This window comes from Wyeomyia smithii, chromosome 1 (genome assembly GCF_029784165.1).
Source record: "Wyeomyia smithii strain HCP4-BCI-WySm-NY-G18 chromosome 1, ASM2978416v1, whole genome shotgun sequence".
NCBI classification, from domain to species: domain Eukaryota; kingdom Metazoa; phylum Arthropoda; class Insecta; order Diptera; family Culicidae; genus Wyeomyia; species Wyeomyia smithii.
Window position 1 is genome coordinate 198898667 of NC_073694.1, and position 26351 is coordinate 198925017.

A 26351-nucleotide genomic window follows, 5' to 3' on the forward strand; every position below is an offset into this window, starting at 1 on the left:
GTCTGTGGTAGGTTCTTCTGTGCATCATTCGGGAACCGGATATACTTATATTGGGTGAAAATTAGTCATTTTTACTGGTTTCCAGAGACCAGAAGTTGCAATCTTTCAATTCCAAATAGTGTCTGAGATCGATTTGTGATTTTCCAGAAACCGAAAGTTTCCACCTTGGATTTTAAAATGGCATTTTGAGACAATTTCTAGCTTCTGAGCGTCATTCTGGTTCCGGAAACACCCATATTGAGTGGTATTCGGTCATGTTCACCTTAAAATTCAAAAGGTCGTCTGGATTCGAATTTTGGCTCCTGTCCATCATGCCGATCCTTTTAGGCTGTTTTCCGGAAAACTGGTTGAAATATCTGTCTGGGAGACCTCCCCTTCTTCCAGAGTACGAAAGAGTGTCAAACCACCATAGAAATTTGTGTTTGATTTGTATAAGACCTCTCCCATTCAGAAGAGGGAGGGGTGTCGAACCACCATGAAAATATTTTTTGCTCCCAAAACCTTCCATATGTCCAATTTGATTCCATTTACTTGATTATTTCTCGAGATGTGCAGAAATTTTTGTTTCATTTGTACGAGACCCCTACTTTACGCAAGGTGTCGAACCATCATGGACATATTTGTTACCTCCAAAAACACTGACATGCCAAATTTGGTTCCATTTACTTAGTAAGTTCTCGAGATGTGCAGAAATTTGTATTTCATTTATATGGCACCCCTCTGTCCAGAACAGGGAGGGGTCCCGAACTATCTTAGTCACCTTCTCCGGCCTCTAAAACGCCCATATACAAAATTTCACACTGATCGGTTCAGTAGTTTCATCAGACAGACAGACAGAGCTGCATTTTTATATGTTTAGATTTCAACATATTTCTGGTAGTTCTACATATTTTATTACACTCCATAAGGTTTCAATAAAAGTTATTATTTTTCATTATGTATAACACTAAGGATACAGTACCAATATTAACGAAAATTGAAGACAAAGTAAAAAAAAAGATTTATTCAACGTTAGGTGTTGTTTTGAACGTCACCATTGTCGGACTGTACAGTGACTTAAGCATATTGCACCGTTATTTTTTCCACATTATGCATAGAGCACAAGAAAGCGACAGGCAGAAAAAATAAGTGAGAGATTTTTTCTGCTCTCTACCAGCCAAGAGCAAATCCGTTTCTTAGAAACGCAACCGCTTTCAGCTTTTCGCAGATTTGACAGAATAATTCTAATGGTATTCACTTTCTTTTTGAAACGCACTTTTCTCAGCTTTTAACGGTCTTTGCCGCTCTGTCTGGACGGTGTGTGCGGCTTAGGTTACGGCTCGGAAAAGCGGAAAGTCTTAATCCGAAACGACCATCAGCAGCAGCAGCAGTTTTGTGAGCCGCAAACATGGCGGATACGGCGGACGCCGACGATGCCCTGTTCGATGGAATCCTCGAGAAGGTCGGCAATGATGGCAAATTTCAGCACCGGTTCAACGTGATTTTCAACGTCGGTGCTATCATGTTCGCGTCGATGTCCTACATGAGTATCATACTGGCACTGAACAAACCGCCCCATAATTGCCACGTCCCTGGCATGGAGCAGTACAACATTTCCGATGCGGAAATGTGGAAGAACCTAACGCTACCGAAGTAGGAAAAAGCAGTGTATTTGTTTAGCATTTTTAATTTGTTTTTATGTTTGTTTGCAATTACAGAGAAATGGACAATAAAGGTCTGCTAAGTTACAGCAAGTGTCAAATGTTCAACGTAACGGAGGAACATTTGAGAGTTCATTACAGTGAATGGAACTTTCAAGACACGGATATTATCAGTAAGTATCCTCTTCGGTGCTCAGTTGAGCAGCCATCTTTCGGCAGTTGTTGGGTAGGGACTGATTGTTGACGTTGATCCATAACCATACAGATGAATGAAAATCCGGTCGAGCAGCTGTTGTTTTTCCTCCAATTTGATTTGCATAAACATTGTTAAGGGACTGCTCCGTAGGTCGTTTCTTCTCAACGAGCTCCGTGTTGAAGGATTCGCTCGTTACTTTTATTTTGCATGTTTTTTTTCCTGCCTTTTTGTCGAAATCGGAGACGAACGAGAATGCTGTCTAGTCCGGACCCAGACTGGTCTCTGTGTTCAGATAAGATCCTCGTCACGGTTGGCCGAAAGAACAGTTTCTGAAGTGCGCCCGCAGCCGGCGGAAAAGGTTGCATATCTTGAGATTGTAGATAGAGCATTTCGGAAAGGATTTCCGCTCGATTACGGACTGTTTGCTTTTGCTGGCTGCCTGATGATGATTGAGGAAAGGATTATCTTGGCGCGAAACTATGCTGGCGAAGATGTGTAAACATTTTGTAATACGATTATGGCGCTGTCGATAGCGGTTTTATAGGTGCCGTTTTTCCCAAAACGCTTAAGGAAATTGATTTTGAAATAGAAGAGGATATTCGTATTAGCAACTGGTTCGATTAAGGTTTCGCATTACTTTCAATGTTTAACGATAAATGTTAACATGTCGAACAATATGATAAAATTCTAATAAACTCTTTTACTTTCGATTCAAGATTGCGCCCATGGCTACGAATACGATCGAACCTATTACGATCGCACGCCCATCACTGAGCACGATTGGATCTGCGATAAGGGATTTCGGGAGACGAACATTTTTGTGTACAACCGATTTGGAGAACTTTTCGGAACATTTATCTTCGGTCAACTTGGTGATACGTAAGTGAACTTGAACCGATAATATTTGTCTGAATCAAAAAGCGATCGTTTAATCAAAACCAGAAACAACAAATTAAAGAAAAAAAAATTCTACTAACTTCCCGCTCTGATTGATTTTTCTAATCAAATATTTATTTCACCCTCAAATTGCACGAACAGCCTCGGCAGAAGACCGGTCTTCTACTTCAGCGTGTTGATCATCACAATCGGAAGACTGATTTCCATGTTTACGGCATCGATTTATATCGTGTTCTGCATTGCCGCCGTGCTAGGATCACTCACGGCCAATTCGATTTTCCAAGCGCCGCTGATCATCGCCATGGAGATTTCCAAGAGGTACGGCGGAAAATGACGATGAAAAAACGAAAAACCATTCATGGGCTCAATTTTCCTTTCTTGTCTTTCCCAGCGAACGGCGGGGCTACATCTCGATGATGCAGTGCATCGGCTGGACGACAGGGCTCTGCATATTGCCGATGGTGTTTTGGGCAACACGCGACTGGTTCTGGGCGCTGATGTTCACCACCCTGCCGATATTCTTTTTCATTTTCATTCCACAGTAAGTTAGTTGCTAGATTTGAAAACGCTCCATTTTTCAATAGATCCAAACAATTTTCGCGGGGCGAAAAAGACACCCCCGAAACAACAGTTTTTCCTCCAATCCATTTTGCTCGTTTCCATGCCGGAAAGTGTAATTTATTCATATTAGTTTCAATTCCCGCCCAGCCCAACGAACCGGGCGCTATCACAACAATAGGAGGTTTCAACGAAAATGGCAACACCCAATAAATAATCCCATTCACAACAACATCCATTCAGGGAAAAGAGGTGCAAACTGCACGTGCACATCGTTTCCACAGGACACGCTGGCAGTTCCGAGCTTGCCTTCGGGTATCAGGCAAAATAACACATGCATGCACAATCATGCCCACACAGACGCTCAGCATCCGCAATAACATGGTGGAAAGTAATTTTGCAGTTGCATGACTCGTGGGAATGTTATGCACTTTTTTTTCGCTGCAATTCGCAGCTTAGGTGGGAAAAAATGTACAATATGGCTGGAACCGAACCTAACACTTCCGAACCATTTTCCCAGCCGCAGAAGACACTATCGTACCGCTTTCAATTCTTGTTTATCCTGGTTTCCACCACCGTACTTTCAGTCAATTTTTTTGTCTCACTATTCCCCACACAGATACCTGATTGAGTCTCCCCGGTGGCTGGTGACCCGGGGTGAGTACGGTCGGTCGATGCGGGAGCTGCGGAAGATTGCCGCCTGTAACGGTGTCCGCCAGCTGCCGTTCGATGAGCACTCGCTGGAAAAACTGTTCGCCAATCGGAAGGTTGAGACCGTCTACGGGATGGCGTCCCTGTTCAGCGGCTGGCGGATGGCGAAAAACACTGTGCTCTGCGTCGTGTGCTGGTAAGTATGCGAGGGATGGGACACTGCTAGGGATGAGTCTAATGTTGTAGGGGTAGTATGTGCTCTTTAGATGATCACACAAGTCAGCGCAGTTCGCAATTAACAAGCTATACGACTGTATGAAAAATGATTCTTGAAGCTGACCAGCATGGTTTGAAAAATCGTTTTGATACTTATAGTATGATTTTGTTAGTGAGCATAAATTAAAAGGCATGGTATGTTGGCTTCAAGAACAAAATTTATTGTTCTCATAATTCTTGGTGTATAAATTGAATGGAATGAATTTATTCATCAAACTGATCTAAATTTTTTTCCTACTTTCTCTTAATTATGACATCTTCAAACTCTTTCAAAAACAAGTTTTTTAATTGAGTCATTTAAAAACAGCGCTGAAAAATGAATTTTCTAGTTTATTTCATAAATTTTAAACATCAACACTATATTAGACCCCAGTTTCTGATTTTCAAGTCTTTCTCTTGCCCATGCGGTGATTCATTTCGACACTTTGCTCCAATTTCTTCAACTTCGAAAGGACTTTGCTTTACTTTGCTATATTTCACCACACTTTTCTTTGCTTTGCATTTTGATTTTTACACTGCACTGGTATGATTTGATTTAGGCTTACACGTATCATAGTTCAGATCCATTTAAAGAATACACAGATCGCAACCTAACTTTATTTATCTATTCTATTTTTGACTGATAGTACTACCTCCAACCTCTTTCGACCGGCGACACCCGACCGCCTAATTTTTCGTTTTTTTTTGTGTGCTACCAATTTGCTGTTGAAATTCAGTGCACTTACACAATAACAAAAATAAGTTAAACAAAATTATCTTGAAACAATTATACACTGACGTTTCGATTATATCACGATCAAAAAAATCCCCTGATGTATATGGAACGTGATATATTTGAAAAATTTTTATTCAAATATAGAAAAAAAACTTTTTAACAAATCGAAGCATAATACAACTTATGGTACAACAATAATATGTTCAAGAATGATGCAGTGCTTTTCTTATTAAAAAGTATTAAGACTAATTTATGAGTATGACATGAAAGTTATTTGATTTTTATCAATTTCAATCCCCAAGCATTAACGGGTGACAACTAAAAATCTGGATTTTTTTAGGGCTCATTCACTCCACAACAAACACGCCCAAAGCAGAATGATAATATGTACATGAAAGCTCTATCTTTCTTTATTTTATTGTTTTGTGTATGCATGCTCAGTTCGGTTCAAAATGGCGTCCAAACAACAAGCATTCCGCAAGAGCATTGTACAGTTCACTATGAGCTGCATAACAAATTTTGGCAAAAAGTTCATGGTAAACCATTTTGAAAGCGAAAATATTCCGGTTTCTATTATGTACAGCTTCCCGCAAACCTCAACTATAATCCGCCAGGAAGGTAGTGGGACACCGGCCAGGGTAGTGGACAGAAAAGGACTTTTTCATTTTTGTCAAATCATGGTTCAAGCCCAATGGTTTGGCTATCAATCAAAATCTATACCAAAATAAATGTTTGAAGTTCAAACATGGTATTATGGCATATTGTTCAAACTTTGAACAATATGAAGATTCCATTTCTTCTAAAACACCATATAGATGAAAAGTATGTGTTTTGGTCAGAGAAAATAACATCACAGCTCGTCAAAAAAAACACAAACGTTTCCGAACAGCCACTTGACTCCATTTGTACCTCAAATATGCAACCCAACAATTCCACCTCAGTGTCGCCCAATCGAAGATTTCTTTGGAATTTTTAGTTCCTTCGGTGTAATAATACATGGAGATCAACGAGTTGCGAATAGTTGATCGCTAGAATCAAAAATGCATTCAAAAAGCGAACCGTACAAAGCTCGTGTTTAGGCATTATAAGGAAAATTCGTCGGAAACCCGGCAACGGATCCTTCTCAAATGTTCAATATTTTTTATTATTTCACAATGAATGTATCATCATGAGACATAAATCAGTATTTCTTTAAGTTCTTCCACCTTTTTTTGCAGCTGTAGAAAAAAATTCCAAATTTTTAGTTGTCACGCGTTACTAAAAATTTGAAAGTTTTTAGATGCTCTCTTGCTCCACAACAAACACGCTCAGAGAGAAATGATGAGAAATGAAAGCTCTCTCTCTTCACTTCATGCCGTATTTTTTGTTTTGTTTGAAGAGAGAAATTGAAAGAGAAAATCTTCCGGTTTCTATTGTGTATGGTTTCCCGCAAACCTCAATTATAATCCGCCAGGTGGATGACTGGCCAGAGTAGTGGACAGGAAAGGTCTTTTTCCTTTTTGTCATGGTTCAAGCCTAGTGGTTTAGCTATCAATCAAATATATATACCAAAAGGAATGTTTGAACAACATTATGATTCCGTATCTTCCAAAACACCTCATCGATGAAAGGATGTGTTTAGCCAGATAAAATATCATCACATTACGTAAAAAAAACACAAGCGTTCCTGAACAACCACTCGACTCCATTCGTACCCCGAGTACGCAACCCAACGAATCTACCTCAGTGTCGTCCAATCGAAGATTTCTTCGGGATTTTGAGTTCATTCGGTGCTTCCTCCTTTTTTGACAGCTGTAGAAAAAAATCCAAATTTTTAGGTGTCACTTCAGGTTAAGGCTAATTTTTGAGTCCCGGGTACATGGCATAAGAGTTATCCGGTTCGATGTTGATCATTTTAAATCCCTAAAGCATTTTTCTCTCCAGATTGTCAGATTTGTCACAATTGTAAATTTGATCCGCAATTCATCGCACAGGTTTTGCCCTAGAACTCAAACAGAAAATAAATAAAAATGAAAGATAATAATCTATCAAACAATTTTTTGTGTGACGGCTTATTAAGCTTTGGTTCAGCCGAAATCCTCCTAATATCAGCTTAATAAGCTGTAAAGTAACAAATTTGGTTGTTTTGGCTTAGAATTTTGGTGGTCCTCGTTTAGCTAGAAGAGTGTCAAAAGTTCCCAATTCTTTTCCCCTGAAACTTAACCGTGCGCACCCTTCCACTGTTGAATCGATGGAGACGCCAAGCTTACCATTGTCAGGGAACGAATTGAGGGGGAAATTTGGATCTAGAGCTCGATAGCAATATCCAACAGAAAATTTTTTTTCTAAAAAATTGTTACATATGATGAAGTGCTTATTTTCATGTTATCGCAAATTAGGGTGACTAAAGGATTCTATGAAATCAACAATCTAACTCTATTATATTTGTAGATAAAATTAAATATTGTTCTGCATATTGTAACCTTGTTAGTTTTGAGCAACTTTGCTGATTTTTTTTATGTGTTACAATAATCGACTTAGGCCAGTTTCTATATACCGTTGGTTCCATTTGTATATATTCATATTTATTTACTATTTATATATTCCCGGGCGTCGTTTGATTTATTTTTGACGTAAAATTACGTCCACAGGTAACATGCTGGAATAGGGATGCAAAACTGAAATGCTGCAAACATCGAGAGCGTCAAGGAAATTGTTTGAAGAATTTGTTAAACGTCTATAAACCATTATACAATTGAAAAATGTAGAGTCTTGTTTTAAATGCAGATTTCGATCAATCAGGGCTGAAAACAAGGCCATAATATGGGTATTCTTGGATCTAGAGGACGGAATTCGACTTCAGTTACCATCTTGAATCTCTTTAGGGTCGCCAAATTTTTTTTTAGGGTGTTGTTTTATCAGTGTAGCCTGAAAGTTACTGATATAGACAAATTGATACATGATAGTCGATCGTCATCTTTGGCTTGCAATAAGTTGAAAGAAATTTACCGCTTCAAACCATCAAATGGATTAACTTCAATTGGAAGTATTTCTAACCTATTGCTAGAGATACTTATACATAGGAAAGGCTGCCGAAATTCTACGTTAATTTTGTGGCCGTTGTGTATGAGACACAACTTCTTAAACTTTTTTCGGATTTGAATTGACTTTAGATAAGTTTTTATTCACTGGTAAATATAATTCATTGACTTTTCGATCCACTTTTTTTTGTTTCCTAAAGATGGTCGAAAAATAAATCCAGCAACATCAAGCTATAATTTTAATTCTAAGAATGAAACTGTTTGTGGAAATCTATTTCAACATACATAAAAGAAAGAGGCTAGATCTCACCGCTTGCGCTGGGTTATTTTATTCGTGTTTTTATAATATTTTTCATATAACTGAGAAACGTGATAAAACTGAAATGCTTCGCGTGATTAATTCGAGAGTGAAAAAAAAAACACCGAAGCAGGTAAAAATCTTAGAAAGAGGTTAGGAAAAAATAGGCCAACAGGGCAATTTATAAGGTTTTACCTCGATGTATCAAATCGTCCAAAATTGTGAAATTTATAAAAATCACTGATGGCGAAAAGAAGTTATATATAAGGTTGGACAGCGGAAATAAAAATGATAAATGATTTAAAAGCTGATGACCTTGTTTCTTCAATGCAGCCAATTCTATTCATATATTTTCTTGTGTCAATAAAATAACGACAGAGACATTTAAAAAAAAAAAATGATTTCGATAAAAAGGTTAACTTTGAGAGTAACTCTTAAGGAGAGTCACTCTTAAGGCTACAATATTATGAGGATATTGAATCAGTTTCGATAATATACTGACTTGCTTTTCTGGTGAAACATCTCTGAGAATTTCCCCTGCGTCACAATGGTACGCCAAAAAACTCGGCATGGCAGCTTGTCTCCAGTTTCTCGAGTGTCCTACACTCCCAAGATCTTGCTCCACGGTATAACCACCAAGTTCGCTGCGCGCTTTCACGTCTTGCACCGACCAGATTCGAGCCGAACACAATTTGTGTGAGATTGTTGTTCGGCATCGGACTGATCACTACTGCCTTTTCTTTCTCACATTTCAGTTTAGTTTCCTGTTCAGCAACCGCCTCGAACGTCCTTCTGACAAGGTCCACGTTGTCAGCAAAGCAGATGAGCTGGCTTAATTTATTTAAGGTCGTGGCTCGCTTTGTCGAAATTAGTTGTGTGTTTCAAACGGGCTCGATAGCAAACCTGAAATCTTTACGCCGCACTGTACTCCATCCATCATGGTCTTGATCACCATTGTTATTTTCGCAAGGAAACCGTTTTCGTCCAAAATTTTCAATCGATAAATAGTTGGTGCATAGAGACTTGATATTCGTGACACTTTTGTGGAATCTACCGCAGCTTGAATTTGGTCTGTTGTCGATTGCTCATTCACAAAAGTGGTTAGAGGTGATCTAAGAGAGAACTTTATAGGCTGCGTTGAGAATCGTGATTGGTCGGTAGTTCTCACATTCTAACTTTTTACCCTAATTGGGCCTATTACTCCCTCCTTCCACTCCTCCGATAGCTGTTATGTATCCCAGATCCTGACAATCCCTCATTCGCTGTGCTGACGAAGTCGTTCAAACTGCCGTCTTAATCATCTGCCTCTGTGCCATTCAGGTGGTCATTGTAATGCTGTTTTTCTCTGTCGATCATCTCACGTTCATCTGTCAAGATGATACAGCTGCTTCATTTCCTCTCACTCCAGCTCCTCCAACTGGCTTTTTCTGTCCCGAAAAAGATGAGCCTGCTGTTTATATATGCACCATCAATGCTCGCTCTGCATTCTTCTCGTCCAGAATCTTCTGCCATTCTTCGTCGACCCAGCCGTTTTGTCGATTCCGCTGCCTTGTAATTGTTGCGTTTTTTTTTACTCCAGCCTAGAGGGGCTTCGATGAGCTCTCCCTCATCCGGCAACACTGCCGGATCACGTACTCAATGATGACTTCGGACGGTAGCAAATGTTGTTAACAACAAAAAGTTTTCAGCGCATTTTGTTATCAGGTCCGAATCGACGTTTGCGCCACGATAGGTTCGGACGTTGATGCCTTCCGTCAATCAAAACGTGATCGCTTTGTGATTTGGTCTGTTGTTATGATCTCCAGATTGCGTCGAAGGCCGTTTACGTTCGTGAGGCGGTGTGCAGTGAACTTCCCAATAACCGGTCTAAATTCTTCCTCCTAAGTGTTATGATGACGATTTTTACATTATGTTTTGTGCAGCTCCAGCTGAACGTAAAAGACGCCCTTACCGAAATCGTTACTTCCTAGATGAGGACTGTGCACATTAATGATGCTAACGTTAAAGAAACGGCCTCTATTCCTCAACTTGCACATTCTGTTGCCGACTGGCCACCACACAATCACGTTCCGTGCCCAGCTCGTATGTACCAACACTCCATTCCTGCTTACCTCCTGCAGTGCTACAATGTCAAACTTGCGGACCCTAAATCAGTCGGAGAAAATGCGGGTATTTCCTAAAAATCTGAGAGACTTGCAATTTCTTGATCCGAGTTTTCAATGGTTAGTCCGTATTCGTTGCCTGGGTCCATGCCGATTGTTCGATCCATATTTACATTGTTTGCTTCCTGTACTGATGATTTTTACGACTTGCTTGTTAGGCCTACACCATCCCCTGGTCTCGCCGGAGAACCATTATGACATAACTGTTAGGAGTCCCACACTGGCACGTTGATCAGGTGCCCCTAGCAGGGAGAACAAACGCTGTTTTGAGCCGCCCCACCTTGGTGATCAGAGGCTCGGGTTGACGAAGTATTTACTCTACCGCCGAAATATGGTTAACGCACCAATGATCGCGTCGCACTCTCTCACTTAGCTGTTGCCGGAATGACAACATTGCTCAGGTTGCGCCAGCCAGATTCGTCCAGATTTAAGTAGTCTTATGTAATCACGTGAATCGTGGAGGCGTTAGATTAGTTTGCTAGGCCATTTTGGGTTTTTTTTTTTTAAGGGGGGATTTGTTGGTAGCTTAAGTATTTATGATAAATATTAGTAAATAATGAGTATGTGTGTCCAATCACAAATGGTGACTTCTCAACACTGTTAGAAATTTGTAATTTTAATTGTTAAGATTTGTTTGCTTTCGCAATTAGGACTTATCATTCGTAGGGATTTAAACCTACTTGTCAGAAAAGGGGAAGTAAACTTACAACTAACTTAATTGCTAACTTATTGGCTATAAAGAGAGCTTATCGTAGCAATTGAGGATTGCAACGATTTTTGTCGAAAATTGTTAATAATTTTATTTGACATAGCTTCTAATGGTTCAACACCAGTAAGTCTATGTAATTCGAGTGTACCAAACCAAGGAGGACGCTTCAAAATCATTTTCAGAATTTTATTCTGAATCCTTTGGAGCGTTTTCTTCCTTGTTGAACAGCAATTTGACCAGATCGGTACAGCATAAAGCATTGCTGGTCTAAAAATTTGTTTGTATATCAAAAGTTTGTTTTTTAAACAAAGTTTAGAATTCCTGTTAATGAGAGGATATAAACATCTCGTATATTTGATGCACTTGGCTTGTATACTCTCAATGTGCTCTTTGAAAATAAGTTTTTTATCATAAATTAGTCCCAAGTACTCAACCTTGTCGGACCAACTTAAAATAACCCCATTCATCTTGACAACGTGATTATTGTTTGGCTTGAGGAAAGAAGCCCTAGGCTTATGCGGAAAAATTATCATTTGAGTTTTAGAAGCATTGGGAGAGATTTTCCACTTTTGCAAGTAGGAAGAAAAAATATCTAAACTTTTCTGCAATCGACTGCATATGACACGAAGACTTTTTCCTTTTACGGAAATGCTTGTGTCATCGCAGAACAATGACTTTGTGCATCCTGGAGGCAAATCAGGAAGATCTGAAGTGAATATGTTGTACAGGACTGGACCCAAGACTGAACCTTGAGGTACACCTGCTCTGACAGGAAATCTATCAGATTTTGAATTCTGATAGACAACCTGCAGAGTTCGATCAGTAAGATAATTTTTTAAAATTTGATTAGGAAAATTGGAAAATTAAAAGTTTGCAATTTCGCAATCAAACCTTTATGCCAAATTCTGTCGAATGCTTTTTCTATGTCTAAAAGAGCAGCTCCAGTGGAATAACCTTCAGATTTGTTAGCTCGTATCATATTAGTAACTCTGAGCAATTGATGAGTTGTGGAATGCTCATGGCGAAATCCAAACTGTTCATTTGCAAAAATTGAATTTTCGTTGATGTGTGACATCATTCTGTTAAGAATAATTCTCTCAAACAGTTTACTTATTGGAGAAAGCAAACTGATTGGTCGATAACTTGAAACTTCAGCTGGGTTCTTATCCGGTTTTAAAATGGGAGTAATTTTTGCATTTTTCCATAATTTGGGGAATTATGCAATTTTGAAGCAGCAATTGAAAATTTTCACTAAAAATTCCATTGTGCTCTCAGGTAGATGTTTGATTAGTATATTAAAGATTCCATCGTCACCAGGTGCTTTCATATTTTTGAAATTTTTTATAATTGATTTAATCTCATTCAAGTTAGTTTCAATTATTTCTGCAGGTAAAAAATTCTGGGAAGAAATTAAATCAAATTGACGTGTGACTTCATTTTCAATTGGACTCACAAAATTCAAATTTGAGTTATGAACACTCTCAAACTGCTGAGCAAGTCTTTGAGCCTTTTGTTCATTGGATACAAGAAAACGTTCACCATCTTTTAAAACTGGAATAGGCTTTGAAGGTTTCTTAAGAATCTTCGACAGCAACCAAAATGGTTTTGAATATGGTTTCAATTTTTCAACTCTAGTCTCAAAGTTTTGATTTCTAAGAAGAGTAAATCTATGTTTAATCTCTTTCTGTAAATCTTTATAAATAGTTTTAAAAACAGGGTCACGAGAACGTTGATATTGAATCAATATTCACTTCGTTTTGCAAATCAAGCTCATTGTTGAAAATTCTCTCAATATGAGTTTTGTATCTTTCCCAATTAGCCTTGTTATAATTAAAAACAGAGCTCATAGGGTTTTAAACTGATTCATGTGATAAAGAAAAAGTTATTGGAAGATGGTCAGAATCAAAGTCAGCATGTGTGATCAAATCACTACATACATGTCAGCACCAAATCAATTGTTGAAGGGTTTCTTACAAAAGAAAAACATGTAGGACTATTCGGAGACAAAATAGAATAGTATCCTGAAGAACAATCATTGAATAAAATTTTGCCATTGGAATTACTTTGAGAATTATTCCATGAACGATGTTTAGCGTTAAAATCGCCGATTATGAAAAATTTCGAACGATTTCTGGTGAGTTTTTGTAAATCACCTTTAAAATAATTTTTGAGCTCGCGTGTGCATTGAAATGGTAAATATGCTGCGTCAATAAATAAAATCCCAAGTTCAGTTTGAACTTCAATTCCCAAAGTTTCAATAACTTTCGTCTCAAGATGGGGAAGAGCACGATGTTTTATTCGGCGATGAATAAGAATTGCAACTCCACCGCCGGAACCCTGAATCCTATCATATCTATGAACCACGTAATTGGGATCATATTTTAATTTTATGTTGGGTTTCAAAAATGTTTCAGTAATAATTGCAATATGCACATTATTTACTGTTAAAAAATTAAAAAGCTTATTCTCATTGGCCTTAAATGAGCGAGTATTCCAATTTAATATTTTAATTGTTTTATTTAAAATCATTGCTAAATTTTAAATTAGAAACAATTTTAATAGTAAAATTTGTGCCTATTTGAATGGCTTCAAACATTGATTTTGCCTGCAACATGGCGTTCATAAGATCGAACATTGCCTGTTGCAAAAAAAGAAAGTTTACCTGCCGTAATAGGCCCCAGGCAGTTGGCATTAGAAAAAATATTTTCGGCAGCAATATTAGCTGGAGTAATAGGTGTACAATTATTTTCTAGCGTGTCTTGCTTACCCATATTAACGGTCATTTTCGAACGGCGGTATAATGTTCGAACTACCTGTAACCTGTGCATAAGTTAAACGGGTATGCAAAGGAGTAGGTAAACTATGCGTCACTGGTACGCTTGGAGAATTTTGTTTTGAAGTTGGTTTTAATTGAGAAATTGAATTTTGTTTACCTTGCCTTGCCTTAACAATTGCTAAACGGACTGGGCATTGATAAAAATTTGACATATGGTTGCCGTTACAAATCACACAGCGACAATTTTTACTCTCTTTCACAGGACATATGTCCTTTTTGTGAGAAGAGTCTCCACAATTAAGACATTTTTGGTCCATGTTACAGAATTTGGAACCATGGCCATAACGTTGGCAAGTACGGCATTGGGTGATATGCTTTTCACCTCCGCCATACTTCCTATAAATTTCCCACTTTACACGCACATTATACAAAGCATGTGCTTTTTCAAAAAATTTTAAGTTGTTAACCTCATTGCGGTTAAAATGAATTAAATAATTAACAAGGGAAATTCCAGTTCTCTGACTGTTTTCGCCTCGTGATTTTTGTTTCATTAGAATTACTTGGGTAGGGGCTATGCCAAGTAATTCTGTTAAAGTAAGTTTGATCTCATCAACGGTTTGATCGTTGGTGAGACCTTTCAAGACAACCTTGAACGGCTTGGCGTTCTTGGTGTCATATGTAAAAAATTTGTACATCTTGTCAGTTAAATACTGAACAAGACGATCACGACCCTTTACTGAGTCGGCTAATAAGCGGCATTCACCTCTACGGCAAATTTGATAGGTAACTTTAACGTCTTCTTAACTTTAACGTTTCCTCGTATGTTTCTAGAAGGTCAATTCGTAGTTTTGCCCCTCACTGCTCTATTCCCTGTTCGTCGTTTGATTTATTTAGCCGGGTTTGAGTTGACTTTCGATGAGCTCTCATTTACTATTTTATACAATTTTTTGACGTTTCAACCTATTTTTTTCTTGTTTTTCTGAAGATGGTTGAAAAATAAATCCAGCAAAAATGACAATGGTCGACAAAATGGAAAAAAGTTCATTCCAAAAGCTCAAACTGGAAAAAAGTGATTGATTATAGCTATTCAACCATTCTTATGAATTTTTGTGCCCCTAGCCTTGATTGTATAATCAAGTTGTAATTTTTCTCTCTAAGAATTGAAGTGTTTGTGCAAATATATTTCAACATATAATAAAATTCGTATGAGAAGGGCTAGATATAACCGGTATGTGGTTTATTTTGTTGGGCAGCAATATAGCAGAAATGATAAATAATTAAAAAGCACTATAATCTGAAGAAACAAGTTACGTTTGAAAGCAGTCAATTATATACATATACCCCGCTCATATGGTAATCCTGGACACTGTCCAGCGTTTTGAGAATTAAGATGCCTCTACACTCTTCGTTGGACGGCTGGGATTCTATTTAGTTTACCGTGAATTAAACATAAAACTTGGAAAGACTCTCTCCTACAACTTTACAAACAATTCTGGAGTGCCTCAGGGAAGTATCTTGGAACCATTACTGTACTCTATTTTCTTCAACGATGTCTGTCGATTTCTACTTCGAGGCAGTAAACTGAGGTATGCTGATGATCTTAAAATTTTCGTCATCGTCAGAATAAAAGACTACATTGACGAGTAATTGAAATGTTCGAGAGATTGTGTGTGTGGAATTAACTATCATAACATAAAAATACTGTAATACTGTGTCATATCCTTAAGGAGAAAGCAATCTACCATTGAATTGGTTTACGAGAATAATGGATGTCCGGTTGCCAGTGTGAAATTGTTAGAGACCTTGAGGTTTTAGGGATCATTACTCAAACATTATTGCTAAAGCAAGGATTCTAACTAAGGAATCATCATTAGATGATAATGATCTCTGCAGCTTGCGATTGCCGTTCTATGCTCTAGTTCGCTCCATATAGAAAGCCGCTTTGATCATATGGAGTCCCACATAAACTGTTGAAGGTCTAAGACCAGAGCTTTTCACGAATTAGCTGTGACTCAAAAAAATTTCTAATAGCAAAAAATGACAGTTTCAGCCAAATCAAAAATGAATATTAAAATGACAATGACAATTTTCGTAATTTTACAACATAACTATTCTTGTATACTGAGGAGAATTAATCTTCTGCAAATATTGTTCAGGACATTTTTTTTCAACAGCTCTTTTATTGCATCGGTTATTTTCAACAGAAAAAGAAAATAGTAAATCAATTTCGTTAAATTTCAAATCATAATTGTAACTAAAGCAACAACTTGCGTTGAATCATAACGAAATTAGTTGAATTCAAAGAACGTTGGAAGAACGTCATTTTTATTTCGAACCAGAATTAAATGTTGCTGTGTTACTATAGGTTTGTCATTTCTCTACAGAAATAAAGATTTTTCCCACTCCAACAGAAATTTTGGCCCCGTTATGCTTTCTACGATTGGGCCTTCAAGCTAACTCAAACTTATCAGATCAGATGGACGTTCAAAAATGCTAGGAAATTACAAGTATTGTCAGTAAAATTTACATTGAACGTTTTTCATGCGTGAAAAAAGCCATTTTGCTTCAACAATAATATTAAATAATGCTTTAAAGTTTTGAGTCATTCTTTTGCAGCCTTCCGCTTGTTAATTTTATTTTATTTCAAACATGACTGTATTAGTAAGAAAGAATGAATAACAGGGATTAAAAAGGGTCTTAATATTTATAACAAATCATAATGTAGAGGCATCAACAGACCATATTTTTGGTTACCATATTTGAATGATTGCTCGATGAAGGTTGAAATTTGTTATTTATGTGTTCGTGTAGGTTAATTGTTTTTTTTTCAGTAAAAAAAAAAAACACAAAATAAGCAGGGATAATTCTGTGCATTGATGGTTTTTAGATTGACTTGATTAGAATTATTTCATTTTATTTCGTTCTTTTTTACAGTTTCATTCCTGAAATTGTTGAAATGTAAACGAACATTTTGTATTTCATTTCGGCTCTTTGAGACATAACATTACCATATATATTTGTACCATCTTGACTCAAGCATTATTTTTTAAAAGGGCGAATGTGTTTTAGTAGGTGAAATCATTGAAAAATAGTATTTCAAAATCGAAAGCGAGTACAAAGTTTCATTCAATTCTAATTACATCTAGATGATCATAGAAACATTTCAGATGCTTCATGGAATTTTGGGAACAATATGTTCTAAATGATCATTTACAAAGGTAAAAGCACGAATAATAGTTTGGCAGAAGCACGAAAACTATAAATTTAATTAACATAAACATGCATGGATTACCAATTGGCTGGAAGGACTGTATTCGTATAAAAAATGTGAACGCATGAAACTGCATGACTAACAATAGGCTGATTTTTATAGAAAATATGAACCCAAAAACCAACATGCATGAACAGTTGGCTGAAAGGATTGGAATTGTATTTCAAAAGCTCGAAGAGTTAATTTTCCGCGATACTCACCGTTTGTAACACTCAAAACTCTGCTACTTCCAGGATCGTTGCCAGCATCACGTACTTCACTTTGGTGCTGCTGAGTTCTAGAATGGAAGGTAATCCGTTCTTGAATTTCCTGTGGCAGAGTGCGATCGAACTGCCGGCGTACAAAGTTGGCCAAATTCTTACGGACAGGTTCGGTCGGCGTGCGTCAAACTCGGTCGCATTTTTGATAGCTGCTTTGATTTGCATTCCGATTCTAGTGATCGTCCGGAATGCCGAACACGAGGCCATTGTTATTACACTCACCATTGCGGTGAAACTATGTGTCAGTATTAATTTCTTTGCCGTGAATCTGCAGTCGATCGAAATTTATCCAACCTGTCTGCGGCAGACCGGGCTTGCCTTCGCGGCTATCATGGCAAATTTGTTCGGCGTTTTGGGACCATACGTCGTCTATCTGGGCACGGAATACGACAATCGGTATCCTTTTGCCGTGATCGGGCTGCTGTCGGTGCTCGGTTCGGCTTGTGCCGCGTGGCTACCGGAAACACTGCACCAGGCCCTGCCGGAATCGATCGAGCAGGCGCAGAAGTTTGGAATGCATCAGAAATTTTGGTCACTGCCGAAAAAACCAAAATCACATGACGACCCGAGGCTTGGCGAAGAACTGAAGGAGGCGGAGAAACTTCATCAGGGGGCGACCAATGGTGAAGGGGAGCTGGGATCGTAGCTTTGAAGTTGAATAAAGTTGATTGTTTTTTTTTTAGTTTGATTTTTATTTTGTTACATGTTCTTAAAGAATTGGTTTCTTAGACTCATTAAACAACATTTTTTCCAATTTTTTCCCAAATAAAGTTCTGTTTCATTTCTCTATAGGATGTTCACCTACGTGACATACTTCATCCTGGTACTGCTGAGCTCCCGAATGGATGGCAATCCGTTCGTGAACTTTTTGTGGCAAAGTGCGGTCGAGCTTCCGGCGTACAAAATCGCGCAGCTAATGTCGGACAATCTGGGCCGGAGGCTAACAAATTCACTGGCTTATGTCACCGCAACGGCCTTGTGCATTCCAATCCTGCTGATTATAAGGGACTCGCAGTATGAGGCCTTGGCCATTGTACTTACGATTGCCGTTAAATTTTGTTCCAGCGTTAACTTTTTCGCCGTCAATTTGCAATCAATAGAAATCTATCCGACCTGCTTGCGGCAGTCGGGTCTAGCATTCGCGGCTATAATGTCCAATTTGTTTGGCATTTTTGGTCCTTATGCGGTCCACCTCGGAATGGAAAACGACGTACGGTTACCGTTTATCTTCATTGGACTGCTGATGATTGGAGGTGCCATTTGTTCGTCCTTCCTGCCGGAAACTCTTCATCAAACGCTGCCGGAAACCATCGAACAAGCGCAAAACTTTGGCCGAAACCAGGCCTTCTGGGCACTTCCGAAGAAGCCTAGAAACGTAGGGGAGATGCCCAACGTTGAGCTCGAAGAACGCAAGGAGCTGAAGAAATTCAGCATTGATGGTGATGACTTTTGAGATGTAAAAAGGAAATTTTGTTTTCCAACCAATAAAATTGGCATCCAACTTTATCTAGTATTGAATTATTTTTATTGTTGATCTCTTCTCCCACGGTGCTGTTTTTGGCATTACATCAAATGTCAATGTTGTCTGGAAAAGCTGCACAGTGCAGTGAAGCGCATTCGTAAACAATTTGAACACTCCACCTTGTACGAACGTATCGAATAAATATAGACCTCATCGTACGGGACCGAACGTTGCAAAAACGGTGCGGGACACAACTCTTGAGTGGAAAACCATATCTTACTGGGGGTTGATATTGGAAGTATTGATTCGATCGTTCTACCGCATGAACGGCGGCTCTCTGTGCTGCGGAGGACAAAACTCCACGAACGGTTCGCCCATCGTGCGCTAGAGCAGAATTGTGCAAAGTTTCGCCGGTAAACATGCTTACACAATTGATGAACTTTCCTTCTATCATCGCCATCATCGTCACTATCGGGTTTGTCGGTCGGTAGTTTTCTTTGGCACAGCCGGAAGCAGTACTGGCCCAGAGAGACAGAGAGTGAGCCATCAGTACAGTATCTAGTTTATCGAAGTAGCACTTGTTAGTTATCACATAACGGGGGCTCTGCAGCTGCACACATTGCAACAACCGGGCGGCGAAAGCAATCGTTTCGGGAGAAACCAGGACAATCGCCTGAATCTACACCAGTGCCGTGCGGTTTGGCTGGAAGGCTTTGTGAAAGAACATTGTGTGGATTCGTCGTCACCATCGTCGGCGTCGTCGTCGTCGTCGTGGTTGAAGTATTAATATTGATTTGTACATTTTCAATTGCATGGGCGGAAAGTGGTTTATAGTTTAATTCTATCAAACTGCAACGATGATGACAGTTATCGTTTCTGTTTCCGTTTCCGATGCGGATCATGTTCTGTACGCTATTGAAGGAGGATTTGTTTGTTATTTTCACAGAGTGTTCGATCCGTTTGCTTAATCCATTTAAACAAAGTTGATTCGAACCATTTGATTATACTGTGCTATTCTTCTGTTCGATGAAACTGATGAAAATGAATATTTTCTCAGACCTGAATGATGTCACTCAGTCATGACGAAAGTAGGTTCAATGATTTTTGTGACAAAGTAATTAGCAAAGCCTCACCAGACGACTTTAATTTCTGATGTGAGGGAAGTCAGAAAATGTCCCGCCGTCGGTTAGGACTGAACTTGCCCCGGGCTGGGTTGTTTGTAAGGGGATCACACCTTTTATTGAGATAGCTTTTAAATTCTGATTCATGTGTCACTTGAAGGGTTTTAAACCAGAAACTGGTCTCGTTCCCGGGAACTTGACTGAAAATGGCAAATTTATTTCTGAACGCTTTGACTTCCTTGGATTTAGTTTTTAGATGCTTAGTAATTTGGCACGTTTTTCAAGTTTAGACTTATATGAGCCGTTGCGGAACAGAGTAGTCTTTGTGCCATCGAGCATATTTTTCAGGAGGACAATTTTTGAAAATTCTCAAAATAAAAATCTGTTTAACGAATTACTTCAAACAAAATGTTATAATAGTAAAGTTTTAAAGCGGTAAAACATGGGAATATACAAAATTAACATTTTTTTGCGAAAAAAAATGACTTTATCATACAAGTGTACATAGACAACTCTGACTTCATATATATGTCTTGCATCCACTGGCTAGAAAGGAAAAGCTCGAGCTTCTCTCAAACGCAGTTTTCAAATAGGCCTATGATTGTAGGACGGAAATGTCTTCGGTCAAAGTCTTTGGAATTATTAACATTTCCTTACTGTATGCCGGAGAAAAAAAATGACACTCTCTGCTGTTCCCCTCGACAACTCTCTTACATACTTTGCTCATCGTTCAAGACCATTTCGAAGGGTTGTTTTCAACAGCTGGCCATCTAGGGACAAAACTTGTACTACAGATGGCCATTTTCCTGGCCGCAGCGAAGTTGACTAGCCTCAAGTCGTTGTCGTTGGTGGTAGAGTGGAACCTTTTCGTAACAGAACTTCTACCGCCCAATTTGTGCATAAATATCTCCCACGATGATCTTTGTGAGGAGCTCGTAGAGCTACTCTTTTACGTCGTCGATGTTATCGTTTGTCGGCGCGGACACGTTGATAACGCTGTATTTGTAGAACCTGCCTTTGATCCTCAATATGCGTGGACGGTTATTGATGGTTTAACTTCGTTTCCTAGTCGCACGAAACTGACGCCCCGTTCCGATCTGTCGCTGCCATTGCAGTAGATGTGGTACTTGAAAGAAGTGCCCGTGGTTGAAACTACCATTTTGGGCAAACGTATCTCTTGTATGGCTTCTACTTCTACATTTGACTCACGTAGCTATTTTTTCAACATTCCTGCCAAATGTTGACAATGACCAAGTGCACTATTTTAACCAGTGTTTTTACACCGTATTTCAACAGCTCGCTGGGAAGTAGGTCAACTCCAGCAGATTTATTGTTTTTCAGCCGGCCAATCTCCTCATCCACTTCCAGGAAATCGGAAGCTGATATCCTGTTGTCTTCTGCTTGCGCATACTGTCCTCTCCCTCTACTGCATCACCGTTCAGATGCTCATCGAAGTGATGCTTCAACCTGTTATCACCTTACACTCGTTTGTAAGCAGGTTGCTGTCCAGGTCCCTGCACATATCGGCTCGCGGCACGTAGCCTTTACGGGAGCTGTTCAGCTTCTTGTAGAACTTCTGAGTTTCGGTAGCTTGGCTTAGCTCTTCAATCGCTACGCGATCTCGCTCCTCTTGCTGGCGCTTCTTTCTTCGGAGGACTGAGTTTTGGCTGTTCCGTGCTTGTCGGTATCGTTCAACGTTCGTTTCGTACGGTGTTGCAGCATTCTCGTCCGTGCTGCGTTCTTCTCCTCGATTAACTGTTTGCAATAGCCGTCATACCAGTCATTTCTCTGATTTGAAGCCCTTGTACCTAGTAGCACTACAACAGTGCTACCTATGGCAGATCGGATGCTCCTCCAACCAACTTTAAGAGTAGCTGCGCCAAACTACTATTTCGTGGGTAACGCAGCCTTCTTGTTGCTGCACGTATTCCTGTGCAACTCCGACGTCCTGCTGTTATTCGATATTTGGTCGCGGTGTTCGACTTCGATGGGTGTTATACACCGTCGAGAGTTTTAAGCGGAAGCACACAGCTACTAGATAGTGGTCCGAATCAATATCCGCACTGCAGTAGGTGCGAACGTTGATGATATTGGAGAAGAACCTACCGTAGATTAGAGCGTGGTCTCTGTCTGTTGGTCGAGTGATCTCCAGGTGGATTTGTGGATACCTTTGCGGGGGGAAGAAGGTACTTCGAACTACCATACCACGGAAGGCCGCAAAGTTTACGCACCGATGGCCGTTATCATTAGACACGGCATGCAGGCTATCTGGTCCGATTACCGGTATGTACATTGCCTCCCGTCCTACCTTAGCATTCAAGTCCCCAATGACGACTTTCACGACCTGTCGCGGGCAGCTATCGTAGACCGGGTCCAGCTGTGCGTAGTGCACGTTGATGATGCTGTAGTTGAAGAACCAGCGCTTTTGCATACTTTCTGTCCTGTCCAACAAAGTTTCTGCAGCGCTACGACTTTGAAGTTGCGTGGATGTATCTCGACTGTTCCGATCCGCATTATCCCTTACGTTGTTTGTAACATATTGTTGTCCGCGGCGGCTCGTTGGGCCTTCCCCAACCCCTTGTCTTGCTGGGGAACTATCATATCAGCACTGTTTAGAGTCCCACGCTGACACCAGGATCTTGATCAGCCGCTCCTGACATGAAGATCAGACGCAGTTTTTAACCGCACCATTTTGGTGAACAGACGCTGGGGTTGGCGAAGTATTTCCTCTAACACCGAAGAATGTTAAAAGGGGGATAGCTCCAAACGGCCGAAACACAAACGGCCGAATCTCAAAAGGCCGAACTTCAAACGGCCGAATTATATCAATACTAACGAAAGGCCGAAATTTTGATCGGCCGAATCACGAAAGGCCGAATTTTATTTTTATTTAAAAATTTTTTGTTACAGCTTTTTTATATTGCATACCTTTTAAGCAACATCAAAACATGGATAAAAAAATTGAAAATTTACCTTAAATATGTAAAATTTGGACATTCTGTTTGCAAACGATATCAATGCGGCTGGCCATCGTCGATATGCTAAAGATAAATGATAATTTCTGTGCTGAAAAATATCAATTACAGCTAGTTAGGAAACGAAAATAACGATATTTCAGGTTAAAATTTGCTAAATTTGCTCTTATTTGATCGTAGTTAGACCGATTTCAATTCGGTTTGTTGCAAAAGCTCAAAAACTAGCTCTGAAATTAAAATCTTTGTGGTTTCCTGCGAATTCATCAGTATTTCTTTAATGATATGGAATGATCATTGTTGAAAATTTTCATTTTTTGAGCTTTTATCAAATTTTACTCACTTCTCCAAATTGACGTAACGTAATTAACCCTCAACTAAGATTACTTTAAGTAAATTATATACTTTTTTTTTGTTATTTGGAAACTCGTTTGATTAAATTTGATAGAGTTTTGACTGAGTTAGAAGAATTTTTCGGAAATATGAAAAATTGCACCGGGCATGCAAGGGTTAACTTTGACAGGTATGTGAATCATGCAAAAGTTGCGTTTAAGGACACATTAACATTGTCTAGTGTTGTAAGAGCAATATCTTTGGATTAGTATTTTTATCACGAATTTTCAGATGATCAATTTCACCCCACTGATCAATTACACCCTATTCCACGGTAATCGATTCTGACCTATAGATAAGGACAGTGACGTTTCGATTACACCAAGATCATTTTCTTATTTATTTCATGTTGTTTTCGTGTGTATTTGTTATTATATAAAAGCTGGAAATCGACCGTAATATTGATGTCGGGATATTTCGGCTCAGTGGTCTTTAATTTCAGAACCAATTATTTAATTTTGTCCAACGTTTCCACACCGGTTGGTATCTTCATCAGGGAAAACTATATTGTTTAAATAAATCGCAGATTTTAAAACAAGTTTCACATTTTTAAAACATAATCTACTTACAATTCTAATTGTTCTTTGTCCTGTGGCTTCTTGAAGCATATAAATGTTTGGTAGAGTTCGGTAGTGTTAACATTGATGCTTGTGGCTGAATTTGAAAGATTCATTTAAAAAAAAAATGTGGAAAAAATTGGTGGTTCTATTATAATATCTTGCTGTTTAATTTCTGTTGTATTTAAAAATCTGTGGTTGTTCTAACGGTTGCGTTTACAGTGGTGGTTTTTGCTATTGGGGATTTGTATTTTGGCTATTGCTGTTAGAGCTATTATTAGAGGGAGACGGGATGTTGTTGGTCATTCTAGTCAAGAGAGAGGCATAGGCTGTGTTGAGTCCAGCAATATCTGTTCTCTTGTTGACGGCTTGTTTGGTGGTGTATATGTGACACATCTCAAGAAAAGGGAGTGTATTTATGGTTCTGCTACGGTATACAATGCTGGTTGCGTCTTAGTTAAACCTGTGTCCGACATCAACATAGCTTTGTACCGTGCCTGCGGGTAATTCCGAGCAGCACATTTTTCCGCGCACTGTGCCTAAAAACCTGTTTTTCGACAGTGAATTTTACCTAAACATAGCTAATTTGTGTTGAATCATAGCAGGCCATGTTATTTGAACACTGCTGTCAACAACTGACAGCTTTTTTTCGTCTCACAGCTTGAAAGAAAAAAAAATCCACTACGTATAGATCGTAACGTCACTTTCAAGTGTTTTTTTAGTAAATGTGCTAAGCTGAGTCGAAGATTTCCGAAAGGTTTTCTCGTTTGCCAAGCAATTTTTGTGATTTATTCGTGCCACAAAAGATAAACACAAGTATATACAGTTGTTTTATTGTAGAAGCTGTGGATAATTATTTCGTTTGTTCTTTTTGTAACAGGAATTTCGGTGAGCGGAATTGGAGGGGAAAAGACTAAGTGTTGTTTATAATTCCGCGTGGATGCAACGAAATTATGTCGAAGCAAACAGGCAAGCAGATTAAACGATACTCTTCGTTAAACTTAACGGACACTTCAAGGGAAGTCGGGCATGGTAGTTCAGCCCGGAAAGCAGCGAAAATGTACGGGATTCCTGCCAGTACTTTGCGGGATGCATAGCATAAAAAATACTCAGGCTCAGGCGCGAATACCAAACTTTCTAAAATAGAAGAATCAAAAATCTGCGAATGGATTATCAAAATGGCAAATGCTGGTTTTCCCGTAAGCACACAAACAATTCGAGTTTGTGTCACAAATTTTGTCAAGAAAACTAACAGACAAGACATGTTTCGCAATGCAGTTCCGTCACGAAGTTGGATGGACGGATTTTTTAAAAGACACCCAATCATAAGTAAAAGAATTCCGTCTGCTCTCCCCAAGCACCGTGCCGCTGTTTCGGAAGCAATGATAAGAAAATGGTTTAAGGATATCGAAACATTTGTAACTGACGAAAACCTGCAGGATGTAATGAAGGATCCTAGTCGCGTATTCAATATGGACGAGACGGCAGTACGAACGATTCCTACAAGAGAAGTGGTTCTTGCGGAGAAGGGAGTTCCTTACGTACACGCTAAGGTAGGTAACTCGAATAAAGAATCATACACCGCGCTCTTTGCTGCAAACGCAGCCGGACTGCTTGCGCCGACTTTGATACTTTACCCGTACAAGCAGCGCATGCCCGGTGATATATGGAAAAGCCTTCCAGAAGGCTGGGCAGCGGGAAGGACAGAAAGCGGTTGGATGAATAGGGAAACCTTTTATCTGTATCTCAAAGACGTATTCTATCCATGGGTCCTAAAGCAGGGTATAAAGTTTCCTATCATTACTTTTCTTGATGGTCACAAGTCCCACGTTTCACACAACACTGTAAACTTTTGCAAGGAAAAAAATATAGAATTGGTGTGTTTGCCCCCCAATTCCACACAAATTACACAGCCACTTGATGTGAGTTTCTTTCGTCCGCTCAAAGTCTACTGGAATCAAGAACTAGTGCACTGGCGGATCAACGCAGGTCAGATCTTACCAAGAAAAGGGATTGCACCACTCCTCAAGCAAGCCATTAATAAAATGGATAAAATCGGGGAAACATTAAGGAATGGTTTTAGAAAGTGTGGACTCTACCCATTTGATTCAAATGCCATTGATTATACGTCACTTTTAACTGAAGTATTAATTTCCAAAACTAAACCTAAAGCCTTTGAAATAAATTCGACAACCAACCCTACATGCCAAAAAGACGATACTCAATCCCAAGAAAAATATGTACAAACCAATGCTGACCCTCGAGAAGATCCAAAACTGAGAGCGCTGCCAAGCCTTCTCCAGAGCTTTGAAGCATATTTATCTCCACAGCAAATCGAGAGTTTTAACCAGCAGGAAAACCACAATCAGTGGACGGGTGCGGTTGAGGATACCAATTTGTTCCAGATTTGGAAAAGA

At 39.2% G+C, this 26351-nt stretch overlaps 1 protein-coding gene across 4 annotated transcripts in view; it reads left to right on the top strand.

The window, feature by feature from the left end:
- The window catches only part of LOC129718957 (beta-alanine transporter), a 29004-nt gene extending 10069 nt beyond the window's left edge, over positions 1-18935 (top strand). For 3 of the 4 annotated variants that reach the window (XM_055670222.1, XM_055670220.1, XM_055670221.1), the window contains exons 2-8: positions 1265-1632; positions 1698-1813; positions 2553-2715; positions 2875-3051; positions 3125-3274; positions 3911-4138; positions 17403-18109. In XM_055670222.1, the coding sequence (XP_055526197.1) occupies positions 1388-1632; positions 1698-1813; positions 2553-2715; positions 2875-3051; positions 3125-3274; positions 3911-4138; positions 17403-18075 (1752 nt within the window). In that variant the 5' untranslated portion in view covers positions 1265-1387 and the 3' untranslated portion in view covers positions 18076-18109. Of the gene's footprint in view, positions 1-1264; positions 1633-1697; positions 1814-2552; positions 2716-2874; positions 3052-3124; positions 3275-3910; positions 4139-17402; positions 18110-18221 lie in introns of those variants that run through there. The other variant, XM_055670223.1, reaches the window with a different exon arrangement.
- The last annotated feature ends 7416 nt before the right edge of the window (positions 18936-26351 follow it).